The sequence below is a fragment of the Sitophilus oryzae genome, unplaced genomic scaffold (genome assembly GCF_002938485.1).
Source record: "Sitophilus oryzae breed Bouriz unplaced genomic scaffold, Soryzae_2.0 scaffold_1436_pilon_pilon, whole genome shotgun sequence".
Lineage (NCBI taxonomy): Eukaryota > Metazoa > Arthropoda > Insecta > Coleoptera > Curculionidae > Sitophilus > Sitophilus oryzae.
This window is the reverse complement of record NW_022146100.1, coordinates 4145290-4167210: the sequence shown is the minus strand read 5'-3', so window position 1 is coordinate 4167210 and position 21921 is coordinate 4145290. Positions and strand designations below refer to the sequence as shown.

At 32.8% G+C, this 21921-nt stretch overlaps 2 protein-coding genes across 2 annotated transcripts in view; both read left to right on the top strand.

Moving 5' to 3' along the window:
- The window catches only part of LOC115876498 (ankyrin repeat and LEM domain-containing protein 1-like), a 60542-nt gene extending 46947 nt beyond the window's left edge, over window positions 1–13595 (top strand). Inside the window, exons 5-7 of the mRNA XM_030892296.1 lie at window positions 2828–3342; window positions 9965–10194; window positions 12731–13595. Coding sequence (XP_030748156.1) covers window positions 2828–3342; window positions 9965–10194; window positions 12731–13359 — 1374 coding nt within the window. The 3' untranslated portion in view covers window positions 13360–13595. The remainder of the gene's footprint in view (window positions 1–2827; window positions 3343–9964; window positions 10195–12730) is intronic.
- A 1810-nt stretch (window positions 13596–15405) lies between these two features.
- On the top strand, window positions 15406–21688 carry LOC115876556 (ankyrin repeat and LEM domain-containing protein 1). Its single transcript, XM_030892365.1, has 3 exons — window positions 15406–15432; window positions 16780–16977; window positions 21322–21688. Exons 1-3 carry the CDS (start codon window positions 15406–15408, stop codon window positions 21619–21621), a joined length of 525 nt encoding a protein of 174 aa, XP_030748225.1. The 3' UTR covers window positions 21622–21688.
- Window positions 21689–21921: the final 233 nt, after the last annotated feature.

The window sequence follows — 21921 nt, the reverse complement described above, 5'->3', positions numbered from 1 at the left end:
TTTAAAAATTTGTTTGCTGGCATTGATTCTGGCCTAAATTCTGGCTTATTCTCATCAGGTTCATTGTCGGGTTCATTTAGACAAACCATCATCGTTTCCTTAAGAGCTTTCGATATTTCTCCATTTTCCTTAAGAGTAGAATTTATTTTCTCTAATATCGAAATAAAGTTGGTTATAAGAGGTTGATTATACTGAAACTTTTCAATTTTTCTTTTATTCTTTTGCGAGCGGCTGTATTTTTTAGACTTCCAAATTGAATTATTGCTTGTTGATGGTAAGGTTGAAGCGGCAGCTGATAATGGTAGTAAATGGGTAACATCGGGGAGATAATTATTATTGCTTGTGGATGGTATGGCTAAAGTGGCGGCTGATAAGGGTAGTTCCGACGCTCGTTTAGTTGGGGGGGGATAATTACGCAGTCTAGTATTTTTACATTAGGATTTCTTTGATTAAAGGGATACAATTTTGCTACATGAGGGTTTGCATGCCTCTGTAATTTCCTCGGTATTTTCCGTAGAAGGCTCGGTAGAAGGCTTTTTTAGAAATAAAGTTATTTTTGGTTGTGCCTGAGGTATTTGAAGAATTATTGCTTACCTCTGATTTAACCTCGGATTTAACACTGCGATTATTATTAATTTTTGGTATAAATAATTTATTTGTTATATCAAAATGGCTTTATCAAGTATGTTTGTTTGTGCTTACCCAGCGCGCCTTTGTAACTCTTGTTTTTGTGGTTTTTGTAAAAGGATGATATTTTATTTGTAAAGTTACTTGCTTTTTACAAAAGCAGGTTATTTTGCATATTAAAGTCGATCCCAAAATCGAGTTTGCATTAGAAGTCTGCAGTAGAATTTGGAAGTAAAATTGATGTGCTAAAAATATTGTTGATAAACAGACTATTGCAGTTTACAGTGCTCCAGATTTCATCACCAATTTTTGACTTTAACCATTGCTTTAGTATTTTAGAAACTATATTATTTTCTTGGGTATAATCAGTTTCCAAAACATGTAGAGTGGTATCTTCTAAAGACTTCCAGAACTAAACGATTTTGTCAGAGCACCTTTAGATTCCAGATATTTTTCGGTATTAGCTTTAAATGTACTTGGGGCTAGAAATTTAGATATTTTTCAGATTAGCTTTAGATGCAAATGGACTAGAAATGATGCAATCAGCTTCCCGGCCGCATATTCGTATCGGACGTAGCTTATTGCACAGCGGAAAGTGCCGAACCTACGCTCTTAACGGACGCGCGTGATCGCACAACCCTGTGCAATATCACACGTCCGATACGAAGTAGGAATACAGGCACTTTTCTATATTTCCCATGTAGCTGTTTTCCGACTTATTTTTTTGTAGACAAGGTGGCTTTTATTTTTAGATGTCAATACTTTAAATTATTTTTCAATATACAGGAGGCATCGTTAGTACTAGGCAGGTGTCATTTTTCTTATTTTAAATAGGATACTATGTATACTGTTTTATCATACTGGAATTCTACTAGTCATTCTGGATATACACGTATATATATATATATATATATATATATATATATATATATATATATATATATATATATATATATATATATATATATATATATATATATATATATCTTTAAGTGTCTGTAAAATGTAAAATTTTAAATTATTGGCATCTATATAAAAATGCCACTTTTTATTTAAACTTAAAAAACCTAACCCAGCGAAAACGTGGGAAATGGACAATGATCATGTATAAACATCATAAAAACTAATATAGTTCCAAAAGTGTTATATTTAGAAAATTTATTGTCACCTAAACTAATATTCAACTGTATACAATTATTTTAAGAGTGAGGTGCCTTTGTCTTCTTTTTTGTTAAGCTTCCACCTTTTCTCCCCGATTGCATTCGTCTTTTCCCTGTCGCCAGTGTCTTTCGCCTTGAAATGGATGTCGGTTAAACACCTATCTTTTTACCTTTCCTTTGCACTTTGCAATGCGATTTTACAAGGTTAGATCTTGGTTTACATTGATTAAATTTAAACATTTGGAACAATCCACTCATTAAGGATGATGCAGAATTGATATTTTTATTATAAGCTGAGACGCACGAATTTATTGCCCCTGAAAAACCAGAGGGGTCGTCCTTTAAGCTGTGTTCTTATTATATTACTACTTTCATAAAAGTATTCATAATTATCTGGATAAATGTTGTTATAAATGTATGTATTTTCCGTTTTGTTAGATGACCATGCCAAAGTTTAAAAAATAAATAATAAACCATCCACTTCTAGCGGGCGTATCGGACAACTGATATCGCACCGTCTCGAGTAATACGCTACGTTCGATACGAGATATTAGTTCGTCTATATTCGTTGTGCAATAAGCTACGTCCGATACGAATATGCTTCCCGGCCGTCGTCGCCACGTGCGTCTAATCCAGCGTTGCCAGATGTCCAACAAATTACCTGCTTAATACCAAATAAAACCAGTTTATTACCAAATAATACCGGTTTATTACCGAATAATACCAAATTAGTACCAAAAATACCAAATAAGTACCAAAAAATACCAGTATTACCAAGTGCTTGTACAATAAATATCACCAGCGGTTTGCCTCTCAACGGTAACATTTTATGAATTTTGATATTAAACACTCTAACTACCTAACATTAACCGTTTTTGAGAAAAAAAATATTTAAAATTTTTGGACGAAAAAAACTGCCTGTCAGAAAAAGTTGTATGACCAAAACGTCAAATTTAGTGATTACCACAGTCACTGCGGTAACAAAACATTATTGAAGCTTTTTTAAAATAGTAGTTCACCTTGTATATATTTTTTTGCAGGTTTATACAAAGACTCGTAAGAAGTCATCACCCAACCAAAGTCCCCAGAAACCCAAAGACTGCGTACATCTAGACACCACGATCTCCAACGAAAGACCACCTAATTCTTACGCCTTTCAATACCCCAACTTCGAGCTAACCCAGATGGAAGACTACTCGAAAGAGAGCGGAATAAACACCCTCCCACCCACTTTCAGAGATACCAGCGTCGACTCTTGGAACCAACATTCCGAAGCCTCCAAGCATTTCAACATCTCAAACAACAAGAACGAAAGAAGTAGTGACTACCTCACCTGCTCTCAGTATAGTATCGATGCTTTGGAAAAGAACATTTTCGAAATTACTGAGGATTTGAGTAATCTGCAAGTGGATGCGGCGTTGCCGGTGGAGGAACGACCGAATAGCACCAATGGCAGCCAGGAATTGAGCTTTGTCAGTGTATCCGAGGTGTATAAGTACATCGATCAAGGGGAAGGTGTGGTGTTGTATGAAAAAAGACTCCTGAAAACACCAAGGTAAGGGAAATTCTACATAATTTAATATAAGATTACAGTTGTTGAGGGTCGGAACCTTTGCACAGTGGTTCCCAGATAGGTCATTACTTAGAGAAATATTAATTTCAAAATGTTTGCATGAAACTGTTGCTAATACTTTTCTTATATTCCCCTGTAAACGATACATAATAAATAACAAAATCAAGTAAGCCTATTGTAGCGCTTTTTTTATTAGAAATAAATGTCACATTTTTGCTACTGGTATCAAGCTGACATAAACAGTTTTCAGATAACGCCAATTAATTACTTATTTTATTAAAATTGATAAAAGCTGTTGCCTTTTCTGTAATGGACGTTCGAAAAGAAGGTAAAAAGAACGGTTTTTTTCTTTTTTACACTTAATTAAATCAAGTAATATTAGTTTATGACAATTTATTTGAAGGCAACAAAAATAATATTTTTACATTTTTGCTTGTAACAACTCAAAGACTTTTAACTATTTTCCCTTGCAAATCCTCTTAAACGGCATGAATATACTTGTCGCTTAAAGAATATTGCATATAAATTAATTGCCACTGGCTGCCGCGAATTGCCGCCGGATCTTATACCGGTGCAGTCAAGCTATATCTAGATATCTAACAGTTATGACCGCGCAGCTAATTAAAGGGAACCACTGTGCTTTGGTGTTAAACAGCAAAATAAAGCACTAATTCACCACAATACACCAAAATACTTTATTTTTGCACTTGACGCGAGTTTTGCTAACCATGTTACCATCATCAGCAAATGAATAAAACTAGACTAATATCTACAAATTGAGCGTTTATACATGGTGGCGCACCTCATTCGCCTCGGTTGATTATACGAAAACGGAAAAATATAGAAACAAAATCTTTTATGGGTATATGCGGGGAGGCAATGTGCACAATGTAAAATTATTTTGAAATATACAGGGTGTTTCAGAACTAAGTAAGATCCATACCAAAGTTATATTTTTTCTTATGGAACACCCGGTATTTTATTTAATTTTTGGATTCCTAGAACCAAAAAAAGCATTTATTATAAGCGTTAAATATGTTTAAAATCTTTGGTTTTCGATATATTTAAAGGTATTTAAATTTGCATGCTACTATAGAATAGATTGGTGAATTTAAAGGTAGAGAAATAAACTTTACTGGAAAATGTTGTTGCTTCCTTAAATTTATACAGGGGTATTAAAAATTGCTGATCTAATTTAAGGTTTTATTTCACATAAAAACTCCGTTATTTCAAATACAACACCCTGTATTTTTTTATAATAAATCGAAGCAGACTCAAATGCTCTTTCAAACTATATTAGGGTTTCCTATGCCTATCTAACTGAGATTTTGAATAAAGAGCAATTTTTCAATAAAATGGCAACCAAGAGAGCTAGTGTCGTCATGGCAAGTTTTTAGTGACAGTTAGTAGCTATTTTCAAAACCGAAATTAGTTTATGGACTTTTTTAAATTTATACCAGTTTACTTTTATTTAATTTATCTATAATAGTTTAATAAATAATATTTATTAAATATGTACATATTTATTATTTATTATTCTATGAAAAACGAAGAAGTAGTTCTTTGATTTATTTTACGATGTTGGGTAAAGATTACTTATAGTTAGGTAAATATTACTTATCCTCTCTAGAATTACTTATTCTCTGAGTTTTAAACAGTTCTGAAAATATGTACAGGGCAAAATACAACAATATAATATATTCACCACAGCATCATTACCAAATGATTAAAACTAGTTTACTTTATTGTACTAAAGTGTATTATTGCGAACTTTTTAGTGTTTTATTTTGCTGTTGTAACGCTTCGAAGGTTCCAACCGCGACTGTATTCTTGTGCGCACGGTATTACAATCTGACGATTCTTTAATTATAAATGATAATTGATAAATGAACAATGCTTTGATAATATATTTCGTCATGTTCAGAAAACGATTAGTATATCAATAGTTGTACTCTATAATGGATGACTTAAATTTAGTATTTTCTAATCTAGAATTAAATTTGACAGGACAGTGTTCCATAAGGTAAATATTTATCTATATTTCATTTTTTTTAATGTTTTTTAGTATTGTTTTTATTATTTACATATGATGTAATAAAAAATGACGACATATTAGGCATATAAATAACTTTAGTGAGAGAACCAGCCTCTGGACAGCCCACCTGATGAAGGTTAGGCCCAGAAACCGGTTGTGGGAGTGGAGCTTGGTTCCCCCCTTTACGACAAGCAAAACAATTTTCTTTTTTTTTCTCTACTTTCGATTTTTCGAAATTAGAAAAAAATACACAGCTAAAGGCAAGAAAATATTACTTATTAAATAGCTTTAGTTCGGGTATTAGTGGGTATATCGCCGAAGTTTTACACAGTTTCAATAACAGCTTATCTTATCTTATGAATTTCTACTTAACTACAATATTATAATAATATCCAATCACTTTTCAACCATAAAACAGTCTTTTAAGAACTATTTTTTTGTAGTTTTAGCGTTTAAACTGTCCTTGTGAATCTTGAATTTTTTATTTGTTTAAGAATATTCTTATTGTTATAAATAATCTATTAACCAATTTTATCTTGCCTCAATTAAAAACAAATCAATATCTAACATCCCAAATCTAAAAATAATAAGTTTAAAGAGGTACATATAGTAAGGCACCGGAGTACATTAGCGCTAGACATATTATCTGACAAACGGATCTAAAACATTGAAAGAAATGCGGCAAAACTGGCATCATGGCATCCCGGTTTCAACCGACCTAATTGGTGGAGATTCTGTCACGTTTCATTGCTAGACGGTAGCCATGCGCACATCGTTTTCTTATTGGCCAGGGTTACCTCAATTTTATACCCCTCACTGGGAATAGAGGAAATTGACTAATATTGTAGTATCCAGTGGCAGTCTTATTGTATTGTATTTTATACTTTTAACTTGATTTATGCATATTATAATTAGTACACGTTTTTCTAACAACTATTAGTTATATTTAGCAAATCACTAAACAAAATGTAGATACATTTAAAGTAAAAGAATATTATAAAGTTTGCTTTATATATTTTCGCCAAAACGCCGCACGATGCTTAATGTTTTATGAATGAAATCGGTCATATCTTTAAAAACTGCTTTTGCCTTACTGTTGTCCCGTATTTTCAGATCCGTTTGCCGGATTGTAGTAAAGCTAGAACTGAATTTTCGTCTCTACGATTATTATAGGCCAGTAAGCGAGGGTTTCAGGGTCCGAATTCTGAACACCTGTACCGATTGACGTGAAATTTTAACAGTGAATAGAGATATATGTAAGAAATAAAAGTTACATAGTAGCGATGTGTGCTTTCACCCTGGCGGTGAATGTCACCCCTTCTCGGGGGTGAAAAATAAATCACCCATTTTAATTGCAAAAATCAATAAAGGGACGAATTCTAAGCAAAAAATGTTCTATAACATTTTTTAAAATGTTCTATAACATTTTTTCAGAAAATTAATATTTTCTTAGTTATTTGGGATTGAATATGTTGATTTTTCATTTAAAAACTGTATATTTTTCTGCCATTTTTTATAAATAACTCGAAAACCTTACGTTTTATCGCAAAACTTTTTAAAGCAAAAATGAATCTTTTGGAATAACTAAACGATTCATTTTTTGTTGATTATCGTAGGTGTAATAATAACCGAGGTATCACACTGTAAAGCTGATTTTTTATTTTACGAAAACGGCGGAAGAACACATTTTTAGAAGAAAATGAATATTACCGTTTTTAAACTGCTTGAAAAGACCTTTTAAATGCTTTCTTAAAAAAGTTCGTAACTCAAAAAATCGCGGAGTTATGATAAAAATAAAATGGCCACCTCATTATTTCTGAAAAAAATTAACAACAAAATCTATGACCAAAATTATAAAAATAAAAACTAAGCGTAATACATGTACAGGGTGGGTCAAATTCGACGCTTTTAAATGGAAACACCCTTTTCTATAAGAGATAGACGAAAACTAATATCGGTGTCTGGAGCTCAATTTTCATCAAAAACATGATGGTGAAAACAGCACATCAATATCTGTTACCGATTCGGGGTGTTTTTCAAAAATCTGCATTTTTAACAAATCCCTGTAACTTTTTTGCTATGGAAAATTTTGCATTTCTATGAAAACATTTCCAAAGCACCTTTTTACGTAGAATTTAATGGTTTAAGTATAATTTTTTTTAAATTAATAATTTAAGAGTTATCAACAGAAAAATTGATTTTTTATTTGGAACACCCTCTATAATTTTAATTAACTGAAAAGAATTTAAAATTACCTTTCCAAAAATATAGCACACTTGATATTTTGTTATAATCCCCTTCGAAATACAGAATTTTTAAAAGTTCGCCATTTTTAACTAGTAGGCTTTGGACCCCTTGTTGATGATAAGCCCTTAATATGGAACTCGAAAACATATTTTTCCAACAAGACGACGCACCGCCTCTGAACGCTGAAGTTATCAGCAAATTTTTGCAGCCAATTTCAAGAATAATTGAATAGCTAACCCAGATCCCAGCCGTTGGCCGTCGAGGCCACCTGAGTTAGTGCCCATGGATATATTTGCGGTTCCTTATTCTTCCCTATAATCTCGACAAGTATTAGAAATACTTAGCAGTTATGAGAGGGTATCTTTCACCCCCACTGAGTTAATGAATTCCGCGAGAAATGTTCAAAAACTGCCCCGTCTGTCCATAACAGAAGACGGTCGATATGTCGAACACCTGTAGCAAAACCTCATGTCTTGGTTTGCTATTTATTTTTATTGTTATTAGATATAGTTTAAATGTGTTAATGTTGGTTAAATATATTTTAAATTGTTATAAAATTCTGTATCTCTCATAGCAAATATTATTTTCGTTTTAGTTGATGCTCACAGCTAGAATTTGTTTGCATTACAGCCGGTGCCGTTCAAAGCCCACTTATTTAAAGCGGGCGAATTTTTATATACTCTATATCTCGAAGAGGAATCGAGCAAAATATCAAGTGTGTTATATTTTTGGAAAGGTAATTTTAAATTCTTTTCAATAAATTAAAAATATACAGGGTGTCCCGTATAAAAAATCAAATTTTCTGTTGATAATTCTTAAATTATTAATTTTAAAAAAATTATACTTAAACCATTAAATTCTATGTAAAAAGGTGCTTTGAAAATGTTTTCATAAAAATAAAAAAAATTTCATAGCAAAAAAGTTACAGCGATTTGTTAAAAATGCACATTTTTGAAAAACACCTCGTAACTCCGAAACGGTAACAGATATTGATGTGCGGTTTTCACCATCATGTTTTTGATGAAAATTGAGCTCCAGACACCGATATTAGTTTTCGTCTATCTCCTATAGAAAAGGGTGTTTCCATTTAAAAGCGTCGAATTTGACCCACCCTGTACAGTTGGCTATATTTAGGTACTAACAATGGGCTTTGCAAGTTCGAGCGATTTGGAATGCCTAAATATGGAAAAAAGTTGAAAATAATGAAAAATTTTATTTTTTATTTTTTTTTTAAATTTTTAATTTTTTTGGCATATCTCAAAAAGTAAGCAAAATACGAAAAAAAATTAACAGGGTAAAATTGAAGGTCTTTTTTTGCAATATTTTTGTGCTCTTTCAATTTTTCCGTAGATCTCTTTATTTCATAGATATTACGTTTGTTAGTTTGACTTGCGTGTAAGGACCACCTTGTTTGAGCCCTTAAAACCCAAAAATCTCGTAAAAATGAAGAGTTCAGGACTGTTCAACTATAAAGGTTAATTTCTAGCTCGTATAATTTCCTACAAATTTGCAGTTTTTATTTTTATGATTTTAGCCATAGATTTTGTTGTTAATTTTTTTCCGAAAAAATGAGGTGACCATTTTATTTTTATCATAACTCCGTGAGTTTTTGAGCTACAAACTTTTTAAAAAAGCATGCAAAAGGTCTTCTCAAGCACTTTAAAAACGGTCATATTCATTTTCTTCGAGAAATATGTTCTCACATGGTTCTTGCCATTATTTTACGGTAAAAGGGTTGCAAATTAGTTTTCGAAAAATAAAAAATCACCTTTACAGAGTGATAACTCGGCTATTATTACACCTACGATAATCAACAAAAAATGAATCGATTCGTTATATCAAATGCTTCATTTTTTCTTTATATGAGTTTTCCGATAAAACGCAAGGTGTTTGAGTTATTTATAAAAATTGGCAGAAAAATATGCAGCTTTTCGATGAAAAATCAACATTTTCAATCCTAAATAACTCGGAAAATATTAATTTTCTGAAAAAATGTTATAGAACATTTTTTGCTTAGAATTCATCCCTTTATTGATTTTTGCTATTAAAATGGGTGATTTATTTTTCACCCTCGAGAAGGGGTGGCATTCACTCCCAGGGTGAAAGCACACATCGCTTCTATGTAACTTTTGTTTCTTACATATATTTCTATTCACTGTTAAAAGTTCACGTCAATCGGTGCGGGTGTCAAGAATTCGGAGGTAATACCCTATTTTTATCCCCACTTACTGGCCTATTAAGTCAATAACGTTGTTATTAAAAAGAAATGTAATTTGGGTGTTTGCAATTAAAGCTTTATGTTTGCAAATTTGCAATTTCCAGTGAATATGCCAAAAGCGTCAAGTCGTCCAACTTATCCTCGCTGCAGTCCACGCTTCCAGAAGCATTGGACTATGACACAGACACTTTAAGAAGAGAATTAACGCAGCTGGGGTACAGTGCTGGTCCAATAACGCTTACCACTAAGAGGGTCTATCTTAAGAAACTGTACCAGTTGAAAAAACACCCTCCACCTGCAACGAAAGAACTAACAAGTGCAGTAAAAAAGCGAGGTTAGTTTCTATTTGTAAGAAAGAAATCTCATTCTATATTTGACGAGCTGTATACAGGGTGTCCCAGAAATAAGTGCAAGTATTTTAACTGGTAGTATAGTTCAACCGCAGAAACACGCCTATGAGGATTTTTCGCGAAAAAAAAATTCAAAATTCTGTTTTTTTTAAATTTTTTTTAGGTTTTAGTCAAAAAACATAATTTCTCGAAAATAATGGCAACATAGGTAATAGATTAAATTTACAAGAAAGAAAATCCAAAAAAAGATCCAGTGGTTTTCAAAATTTTAGCAAAAAATATTTTTTTTCGGAAATTTTCAAAGTAAAATAACTCCGTTATTTTGGACTTATTTAAAAAACGATAAAGAGAAAATATGTTTCTTTTATCGAGATCTACTACCCCTTAAAATACTTGCACTTATTTCTAGGGCACCCTGTATATACACTCACCGGCACGAGAAACGGGCACCTTAAAATTTTGATGTATTTTAGAGTTTTATATATTGTATTCTAGTGGACCGATTTTGATGTTTTTTTTATGCAATTTGTAGCTAAATTATTTGACTTTTTAGTACCTCTTTCTAAATTAAAAGTGTGGTTGCCATCTGTACATTATACGAGGGAAAACAAAATGTTGATATTTTGTTGAAAGTTTAAAATAATTTTGTTATCTAGGTTTGTCTTTTTTCGATAGTTTTTTTTGATTCATCTCAATAACTTCATTTTTTTTGGAGATATTCGTTTTTATTCGCTATTGGTCCTAGTCAACAGACCTATAAAATTGTGTTTATAATTTATGTAATGGCACTGTCTTTATGTAACATGCATATATGGTTTTAAGTCCAGAAGTTGATCTCTACCATGATAAATTAAAGCAACAATAGCTTTCCCAAGTAGCATTTTCACGACTTGCGACCACATGTTTACCAAACACAACGTTGGATTAGTTACAAAAAATAGTTAGCTACTTGGGTATTAAAATAAATTTAAACGTTTTTATAACGTTGTGCCGACGTTGGACTAGTACTACAGCAAAGTAGAAGCTTCTGCGACGTCGAATAAACGTTGTCTTCTAACCTTTTTTGCTTAAGTAATCTTTAGGTGATTCGGACAACGTAGTTACAACGTTGGACAATATATAGTTTTCCGACGTCAGTTTCAGGACCTATTCCAACGTTATGCAAACGTCGTTTGTTTTACTAATTCCAACGTTGTTTAGATTTCCTTATTCTTACGTTGGTAGGACGTCGAGTCACTACCTTTTTGCAACTGTATTGAACCATAACCTTAAATCTTAAATTTTCACTTCATTATTCTGTTCAGTCAGACAGTTCAGTGCTGTTTTTGTTTTTATAAAAAAAACTTAATTAAAATGGGACATAAGAAAGGTACATATAAAACTAAATTTAAATATACATCGACATATATTACCGATAATTTATCCACTCCCTCGTTTATTTAGATTATAGAGTGCGGCACAAGCTAGACTCTAGGATGACTAAATTAGGCAATCTTGCGACGAGTATACTACCTGTTAAGGCCGAACTGCGACTTTATTAGTCCAGTATGCGACTACTCGAACTACTCCATCTTAATCTCCAAAACAACAAAGTGAAAGCCGCCATGTTGTTAAATAAGAAAACGTTTCGTTCCTAAAATAGCAATTCCTGCTTTTTGAATACATTAACTTGAAATATTTGATCCTAAAAACACGGAAACAATTTTTTCGACTGCGAATAAATTATTCTCATTTTACTAAAAAAATTCAAGAAAATTTTTAAAACTTCTTTAATTTTAAGGCCCATTAGTATTTTTCAAAGTAGAAACAATACATTTATCAATAAAGTTGTTTGCGTTTAACTTTTTTGCCTTGGGTAACGAGTTACAGAGTCGGTTAAAATATATCAATAATTCTGATCTTCAAACATCCTCCACACTTAAATACTTTTGTTTTGTTTTCCTTCACTGCCATCTGACATATGTCTCTAACTAAATCATAAAAATAATATTTTTACTATAATTATCCTAATTTAGGATAAAACGCGACTTAGACGCCATATTAGTTTTGCATTTCTGTGAATTAGGATTTTAAACAACGTTGCAGTTTGTACTAAATTAGGCTTCTAGCCAACGTCGGTATCCAACGTCGTTTCGACCCAAAAATTATTCTCCAAACTAGTGCAGACTAGGGTTGGCACGTGGTTGTGCCGACGTTGCGCCCCGACGTTTGGTCGCGTGACACAACGTTGTCCCGACGTCCAAATGCTGCTTGGGTTAGAACTTAAAACCATCTCTACTAGAGTAAACGTTAATAAACAATAATAATATGAGTTTTCAAAAAGCTATTGAGATGAATAAAAAAACAGTTAAGGTAAGAACATGACAACCCGTTCATTCAACCTTTATTTCATTTTTGTTTTGTCATTTTTTTGATACATTTTTTGAATGTTTTTGTCATTCTTCAGACTAGTTTATAAAAAACGTACGTTCCTTTCAACCGAATGCTTATCCCTCTAACAATATTGTTTTTACTTTACAGTTTACTCTTTGGAATTGGAAAAGACATTACGCAATGCCGAGTGGCGCATCAGCCTGGAAAGCTACAAAACTCTCGAAGCTCAACTCAGCGCACAATTCAGCAAACCAGATCCTTCCAGAAAATGGCGAGAAGGAGTGAACAAAAGCTCGTTCACTTACCTTCTCCTGGATCCCCGCGTCACAAGCAACCTTCCATCCAGAGCTGATAATCTTCCACCTGAAAAAATCTGGGAAACTTTTTTGTCGGCGATTTTCTATGTGGGTAAAGGGAAGAGATCCAGACCTTACCAGCACCTTTATGACGCCGTCCAACTCTGGAAAACTCAGGAGGCTCCTTCAAGTAAAAAACTGAAGAAAATCGTAGATGTTTGGAATGATGGAGGTGGTGTGATATGCTTACATGTTTTTCTTAACATCATTCCAGTGGAAGCTTATACTAGAGAAGCTGCCATGATTGGTGCTCTTGGTTTGGAGAACTTGACCAATGCAAAAGGTGGAGAATTTTACGGTGTTGCCGCTACCTGGATGAGCAGACAGAAAAGAATGCTAGGTGTCTATTTATTGTACAGAGCCATGGGGATTTTTCTAAACGAAGGTGAAAGACAACTATATCCAGAGGATATTAATTAAATTTTGTGTGACGTGAAGTATATAAAAATAATTTAAGAATGTCTATTTTAATTTTACTCATATTGGGTACTGCAAGAATATACCTCTTATATATTTACTTTATATATTTTTATAATATATTAGACGTATTTTTTGGAAAGAGATTAATATGATTTCTGATGTCTTCTATTTGGGGAGATTAACTTTATTTTGTAGCTGTGAAAATGCAATATACAGAGATATATGACTAAAGTATTTTTTATATGAATTTTTCTTAATAAAGATTATTTTCAATTACATTTTTTTATTTTCATATGAAGGAGTGTTTATAGGTATGAAATGTCATTAAATCTAATGGAGTTTTTGATAAAACAAGTTTTATTAATTATTTTTTAGATCTAACAAGAAGAGTAAGATCAGCATTAAAATTTCCATAATACACCAATAAAATTTACTAAAGAATAAACAGAAGTATCTAAAGAAAAGACAAAGAAGTCTTTCAATTCTTAAACTAAATTTTTACAGAAAAATGATGCAAAGGAGAATGAAGCGGTCTACGAAATTATGTCAAAATTATTTTATCACAACTCTTCTACGACTAATCTAGTCCCTAAAAAAATATAAGGAACCTTTTTGTTGAGAAATTTTCTACATACTTGAAAGAAAGAAATGCAGACTTTACCAACACTTTTCTGACCCTGTACAACTCTGGAATACCCAGGAGTCTCCTTCCAGAAAATGGGATGAAAAAGTGAATAAAAGCCTTGTATATGAATTTTTAAAGTAGCTCAACCTAAGGCGTTTATGGATGTAAAGCACCAGATGGCGGGGCGTATTTCACAGTCTTTTACTAGAGAAAAATATTTTTTGTTACTCTGAATTTTGAAGCGGCCAATAAAAACAGAGAAAATAAAAATCAATAATTTTCGGACTGTGCCAATTGGTTACTAATCGACCAGATACTTTTTGTCTATTAGATATGCTATAAAAAGCTGGTAATTATAAATTCGACCATTGTAAATACCCGACAAATTCCGCAAGGCCGACGAGGTCGATGTTTTTCACTGATAAGAAAAAAAAATGTTTGTTTAGATAATTTTCGAGATATTTTTTCTTTCTGAATGCACATTTTAAAGTATTTTATATTCTTTGTCCGCTTGATCTATTATACTGGTCGCACGTATCGAAGTTTTATTTCTTGTAGTTTTAAAATATTTTCTTGTTTCTTTGTAGTTGTAATGTAAAATTAGATTAATTTATTAAGTTTGATTATAATGTTTAGTGTAGACTACCAGAAGAAATTTAGTAGTGTTTTTATATTTTATTTTGAAGTTAAGTAGTAGGTGAAGGGGTAATTTGGTTAATTTTTCTTTATGTTTGATTAATTAATAAGTTTGATAATTTGTTTAGTGTAGAATACAAGAAGTAGTTTGTGTAGTGTTCTTGTAAGAGATTATATTCATTTATTTTGTAGTTGAGTAGAAGGTGAAGGTATTTGGGTATTTTTTTCTTTTTGTTTTTCTTCTAATAATTATTGTAGTAGTTCTTTTAAATATTGTGATAGATACATTATAATCTTCCTTCTACTTTTCTGGTAGTTGAATATACGAAAAAAATCTGATCAAATTTATTTTAAATGAAATTAATCTAGTCTTATTAATTAATCAAATTAAACTAGTCAAATAATATTAATTGCAATCAATTATTAAAAAATATTAATTATTTTGGAAAATAACTTTTGAAATGGAGTATTATTGATAAAATTTAGCCAATTTTTTTTACCCAGTAGCGTATTTCAATATGATCTTATCATTTATCACTGTATAATAACTTTGTTGTGGCAGAAAAATATACCAGTTAGTTTCAAAATATTATTTTTTTTTCAAACGTCACAAAAGTATTAATTTTTGCGACGTGATTGACAATATAAAAAAGTCATTTTAACGCCTAGGCATAAAAGTAAAGCACTTTACGCCTAAGCATAAAAGTATGAAAATATATTATTAAAATGACATAAGTCTCAAATTCAACGAGCCGTAACCATAGTTTCTCGATATATAATTACTCATGGTACAAAGAAAACTTGAAAACAAGGTATGGTCGATAGCGTCTCCAATTTCGTTCAGTTTGCGCATATCGCCTGTGACGTCATATGCCATACAACAAAATATCCGTATTGTTCAATTGCCACTAATAAAAAAAGACCTAAAATAGGGAAGAATTAAATAACCCCTAAAGTTATGTAAAATCATCGAGCTGGACATTTGAAAAGTTATGACACATTATACACATTTATTATGTGTCATCTGTTTGAAAATTTGAAATTGGCGCGTGGAGCTTGCCGACCAATATTGCCGTTTATCACCTGTGACGTGGTGACCAACCTGCGCAATATCATACCTTGTTTTTTTTGTATCATGATAATAACGTTTCAAATTGTTTAAAACATTACTTGTGGCTTTTGAAAAAAATAGCATGTTCTATTCGGAGTAAAAATGACTTTTGTGCTTCGGCTGTATGTCAAACCTACAGTCTCGCCACGAAAAGTGTCATTTTTACTCCTAATAAAACAATATATTAGAAAGTTTTATGGTTTAACGGGCTTTGTGAGTTAAAACATAATGATATTTTCAGTTTTTATAATTCTTGATCGAAAATAAACGGCGTCAGCGATGGCTATGAAATGAAGATCGCTGTCATTTTATATGTAAATTTATGTGGGAAATGTCGTCGATCGTCATTTCCCTGCCAACTGGACGCCGTTTTTTTTTCATATGGTACAAAGTTAAAGCAAACTTGGCTCTGACCATGTTTTACGCTAAGAAAGATTTCGTGTAATAAAGATTTTAAATGGTGTATTAAGTACATAATATTTATTTAAATGTCAAATAATATTATTGAAACAAGTGCCAAGTTTTATTTTTAATTAAGAAAAAAATTGTATAAACGTTTTGTTTTCAAAAAAAAAATTATCTTAAATTCGTAAAACCTCAATTTAGAATAAAATGATCGAAGAATGAAATAAAATTTTATAGCCCTGGGTCAAATCGAAATAAAGTAAGTGTATGTAACTTTTTTTAAATATTAATAATTACCAGTAATTAGCATTAATGTACCAACATATTGAAAATTGTTATTTCTTTGTTAAATACGGTTTAGAATCCTTAAAATAACAGCAAAAAAAATCCAAAATCAACAATGAAATAATAGTTTTGTTTAAATTTCTTAATCAGCTGAGCCCTATTATAGTTCGCAAAAATCCGAGCTATATTATTACATTACTCTGAGGGAAATACCGCAAATAATCGATATTTTTGACTCCGCCCCTAATCACATGCTTCGTTCTTTTAAAGCTTTACGATTTGTTCACTAGAGGCAGCACATTTTGTCGAGAGGTTGACCAACTTTAAGAATATAAATATAAACAAGGATAAAAGCTAGTTCACTTACTTTCTTCGGGATCCTCGCGTCACAAGCAACCTTCCATCCAGAGTTGATAATCTTTCACCTGAAAAAATCTGGGAAACGTTTTTGTCGGCGATTTTCTATGTGGGTAAAGGGAAGAGATCCAGGCCTTACCAGCACCTTTATGACGCCGTCCAACTCTGGAAAACTCAGGAATCTCCTTCAAGTAAAAAAGTGAAGAAAATCATAGATGTTTAGAATAGAATAGAATAGAATAGAATAATTTATTGATGTCAATACCATACAAATAGTGGCGAACATAAGTCAAAATATAAAATAAAATACATATATAAAACACAATTAACTTAAAAATTAACACAAAAGACATAAAGTTAAGACAATCATATTAGATGGGTACACAATGACAATTATATACTCTAGTTAATACATTGTAATATAAACATAGGGTGGGAGTTTCCAGTTCCCACATTCTGTTGTAGAAGGAATTTCCATTAAGCGAGATTAATATGTATATCACTTGAAAGAAACTCCCTCGAGTCATACAGTGGATTTTCAAGTAACCAGCCACGAACCCTGCCCTTAAACACCCTATCGGACAATAGTTTATACCCATCCGGAAGTTGTAAAACTTGTAAAACTTCACACCCCAGTATCTAGGTCCATCTCGAGACCTTTCTAATCTATGTATAGGGATACTGAGGTGCTCCGCCCTACGAGTGTCATGAGAGCCGTCCTGAGCATTTGTGGGATATTTTTCCGTATTGGCTTTAACATATAATAGATTTTCCAATATATAAAGATTTGGGAGAGTAAGTATATTTAACATTTTAAAGGTTTCCCTGCAATCATCCCTGTAGCCCAATCCTCCGACAACTCTCACAGCCCTCCTCTGAAGCGCGAAACCCCTGCGCCACTGAGGTGCGTGACCCCAAGCCAAAAGAGCGTAGGACATCACAGAATGAAAAGAGCGTAGTAAGCCGTCCGCAATACACAACAGGAAACAGTACCTGAAAATTACGCAGAACGAAGAGCGCGCTTCTTAGCTTCTTGCATAGTTGCTCAATATGAGCATTCCATCTCATTTCACTGTCCAACTGAACCCCTAAAAATGGAACAGATTCCCTGGAGAAGCGACAGTCCTCAGGCACACTCCTCAAAGAAAAAATTACACGATTTGTTTTGGCCTCATTTAAAACTAGGTTATTTTTCCGGAACCAGTCAGCCGCCCTCGCTTGAGCGTCATCCGCGCCTCCCTCTAGGTCTTTTAGTTCTTTTCCTCTGACCGAGACCGCTGTATCATCTGCGAATAAAACGTAGTGGTCGTCACGTCGGATATGTGGTAAGTTGTTTATATAAATCAAAAAAAGTAAAGGGCCCAGTACTGAGCCTTGTGGGACACCATTTTTAAGAGGTCTTGGGTTCGACCACACACCATCAACGACCACTCTCTGTATTCTGTCCTCCATGTAGGATTTCAAAAGGGCAACACTACCCTCACTAAATTTATAATAGTCGAGTTTTTAATGAGCAACTCGTGAGACACACAATCGAAGGCTTTACTTAAATCGCAAAATACCGCGCCAACATGTTCCCTACCCTCAAAGCCATCCAAGATGAATGACACGAGGTCCAGAATAGCCAGCACAGTGCTGCGTCCGGACCTGAAGCCGAACTGTTGGTCGTTCAGCAATAAATTCTCTTCAAGGAATAACGCCATTCTTGAGGCCATACATTTCTCAATGATTTTTGAAAAAACAGGAAGCAGTGAAATCGGACGATAATTAGATATATCATTCTTGTCCCCCTTTTTGAATACCGGTACGACAACAGCCTCCTTGAGACAACATGGAAAAATGCATTCCTTAAAGCACAAATTAATTATTTTTGTTAGCGGTATAAGGATAAGCTCCCTTATCATCTTTATAATCCTATCACTGAACCCAAATTTGTCACGCGAATCTTTATTTTTTAAATTAAGTATTACGTCCCTGACCTCATTATAACCCACATCTCCGAACTTGAATTCCTCATCCGCCAGATGAGTAATCCGAAATGGAATATCTTGTGTAAAACACTGTCCATTTCCGACCAAGACATCCGCCACACTAGAGAAAAAATCATTAAATGCATCGGGACCAATTGTCATTGAGGGATTTTGTTTCTGCTTGTTTGCACGGTTGTTATTCACGATTTTCCAAATACTTTTTGACTTATTTGTTGAGTTAGAAATAAGTCTATCATTATATTCCCTTTTCGCGACTTTAATTGCCCTTCTATACTGTTTTTTAAAGCAGTTTTTATTGTCAAGCAGTTCTTGGGATGGGTATTGTTTAAAAAGATCATTAAGAAAACACAGACGTTCTCGCATTTCCCGCAGTGTGTCATTAAACCAAGGAAACAGAGTCTGATATTGTTTATTTTTATATATTTTTTCTGGAAAAGAAGCATCAAAAGCTTCTTGAATCTTATCACAAAAAAGTTTGCATTTAGTACTGACATTTATGTTGTTTTTAGATATAAAAGACCAGTACAACTAAAGTAAAAAAAGATTGCTTACCTCTTTCAGTGATAGGTCTATATTTCCTCATCAGTGTCTTGTTATTTGTATCGCTATACATTCCAAACCGAAGCTCTATTAAGTTGTGATCAGACAGATCATTGTCGATTATTTTGATATCGGTAAAAAGAACATCGAAGTTAATAAATAGGTTATCTATACAGTTTCCGCCGCGCGTACCAGCACTCACCAATGCACGAAATCCATATGATTTCAGCATGTCATTTACCAACACTGACTCGCTTTGTTTTGTACCAAAGAGTACATTAAAATCGCCTACAATAATGATTTTTCTGCGATGTCCCACACTGTCAATGGCTCTGCCAAGTTGAGTCACAAACACCTCTATACTTTCTCCAGGAGATCTGTAAACGCAGAATATATAAATATTGAGACTCTTTATGTAAGCACAGCAAAGTTCTATGATTTTTTCTATTGAAAATTTCGAGATTTTAGTAATATTATTATGTTCAATAGTAGAGTCAAGAAGGGTGGTTACCCCACCTCCTCTGGACTCCTCCCTACAAAAAATTGAACCCACAACAAGTCCAGATATTTTAAGTTCAGCTGACTCACTACCGTCTAACCAATGCTCAGAGATACACAATAGGGGAGAGTGGGGCAAGTGCGGCACCTTAACGTTCAATGATGTACCATTTTTTTATTTTAAGAAATAGAAAAACGTCTATTACATAAATACTAACTTTAACTGTATAAATAGTAATCTACCTTAAAAAATACACAAAAAATTAAATATTTGGTTAAAGTTCAGATTTACAAAAAAAAATGTCAAATGACTCACTTGCCCCAAGGTATGGGGTAAGTGAGTCACCCACAGACTTAGCTAAGTTTTTGGACATGATTGACAAATTGACACATTCCGGATTGGAGTTCTTTTGAAGAATGATCTCAACAGATGCTCTTTTTGAATTAATAGATTCTTCTTGAAGAATATTATCGGCCGCGTCGCTTTCTTGATCGGATTTTTTTTGAAGAATATTTTCAGCCGCTTCAAAGTCTATTTCCATTATTCGCAATTTTATGTCCATTTGTGCAGTGAACACGGATTTAAATCTGCCTAAGTCCAAATATTGCCCTTAATTTATGAAAAAAATCTAGGTAATTTGCCTTAAATATTACATAACATGATGTGGAATACGAAAAATATTTATATTTACCTTAATTTTAGCAATTTTCAGCTAGATTTTCAATAACACTAAGCACTTGTTGATAGGTACGTAAACTTTACTGATTGTTATTGTCTATGATGCCAAATGTATGAATTATTTCGAAAGACGCACTTGCCCCCTCTGCCGCACTTGCCCCACTCCCCCTATATCAAGTTTTTTTTAACATATATACGCCTGAATTTCATGCAGTATATTCTTAAGTGATCTAAGGGTTTGATATATTAATGTAATAGTTCTCAAAGTATCATTTGAAACATTCTGATATTGCACTTTAGATACGTAAGCACCGACAGAACTGGTAGTATTGTCAAAATTAATATCTTCTTTGTTGTTTTGCAAAATATTTATTAGTTCTCTTCCGAAAAAATGGCGAAACTTGAGCATCTTTAGGCCATATCTCTGGATCCCATGCCTTATCGTAATTTGTTTCATCAATAATTACCTTGAAAGATGAGAAAAAGTTGGTATTTCTTGATTCCAATTTCTGACATTCTACTTCTGGGAAGTGAGTTTTTAATAGTTGCTTGAGTTGGTCTTCTTTTACATTTGGATCTAATTTAGACACGAATAAAAATTGTTTATTTGGTATTGCACTAATTCCGTCACAATTTACCGCACATCCTATTATCTTATTATTCCTTTGTATGTTGTTTTGTATCCTGTTTTCCTGTTTAGTGTTTCCATCGCAGTTTAATTGTCTAGATTGTGTTGATATTGTTGTTTGTTTTGATTTAGCAGTAGAAACCAGATTGGACTGCGTCCTGTCATGATTTTATCCATTTCGGCGCGTGTTCGGATTATCCCTGGTAGATCGCAGTTTTGTTTGTTTATTTGTTTTTTAAACATGTTTGGAATGATGGAGGTGGTGTGATATGCTTACATGTTTTTCTCAACAATATTCCGGTGGAAGCTTACACTAGAGAAGCTGTCATGATTGGTGCTTTGGGTTTGGAGAACTTGACCAATGCAAAAGGTGGAGAATTTTACGGTGTTGCCGCTATCTGGATGAGCAGACAGAAAAGAATGCTAGGTGTTTATTTATTGTACAGAGCGATGGGGATTTTTCTGAACGAAGGTGAAAGACAACTATATCCAGAGGATATTAATTAAATTTTGTGTGACGTGAAGTATATAAAAATAATTTAAGAATATCTATTTTAATTTTACTCATATTGGGTACTGCAAAAATATACCTCATATATTTACTTTATATATTTTTATAATATATTAGACGTATATTTTGGAAAGAGATTAATATGATTTCTGATGTCTTCTATTTGGGGAGATTAACTTTATTTTGTAGCTGTGAAAATGCAAATATACAGAGATATATGACTACAGTAGTTTTTATGTATGAATTTTTCTTAATAAAGGTTTTTTTTAATTACATTTTATTTATTTTCATATGAA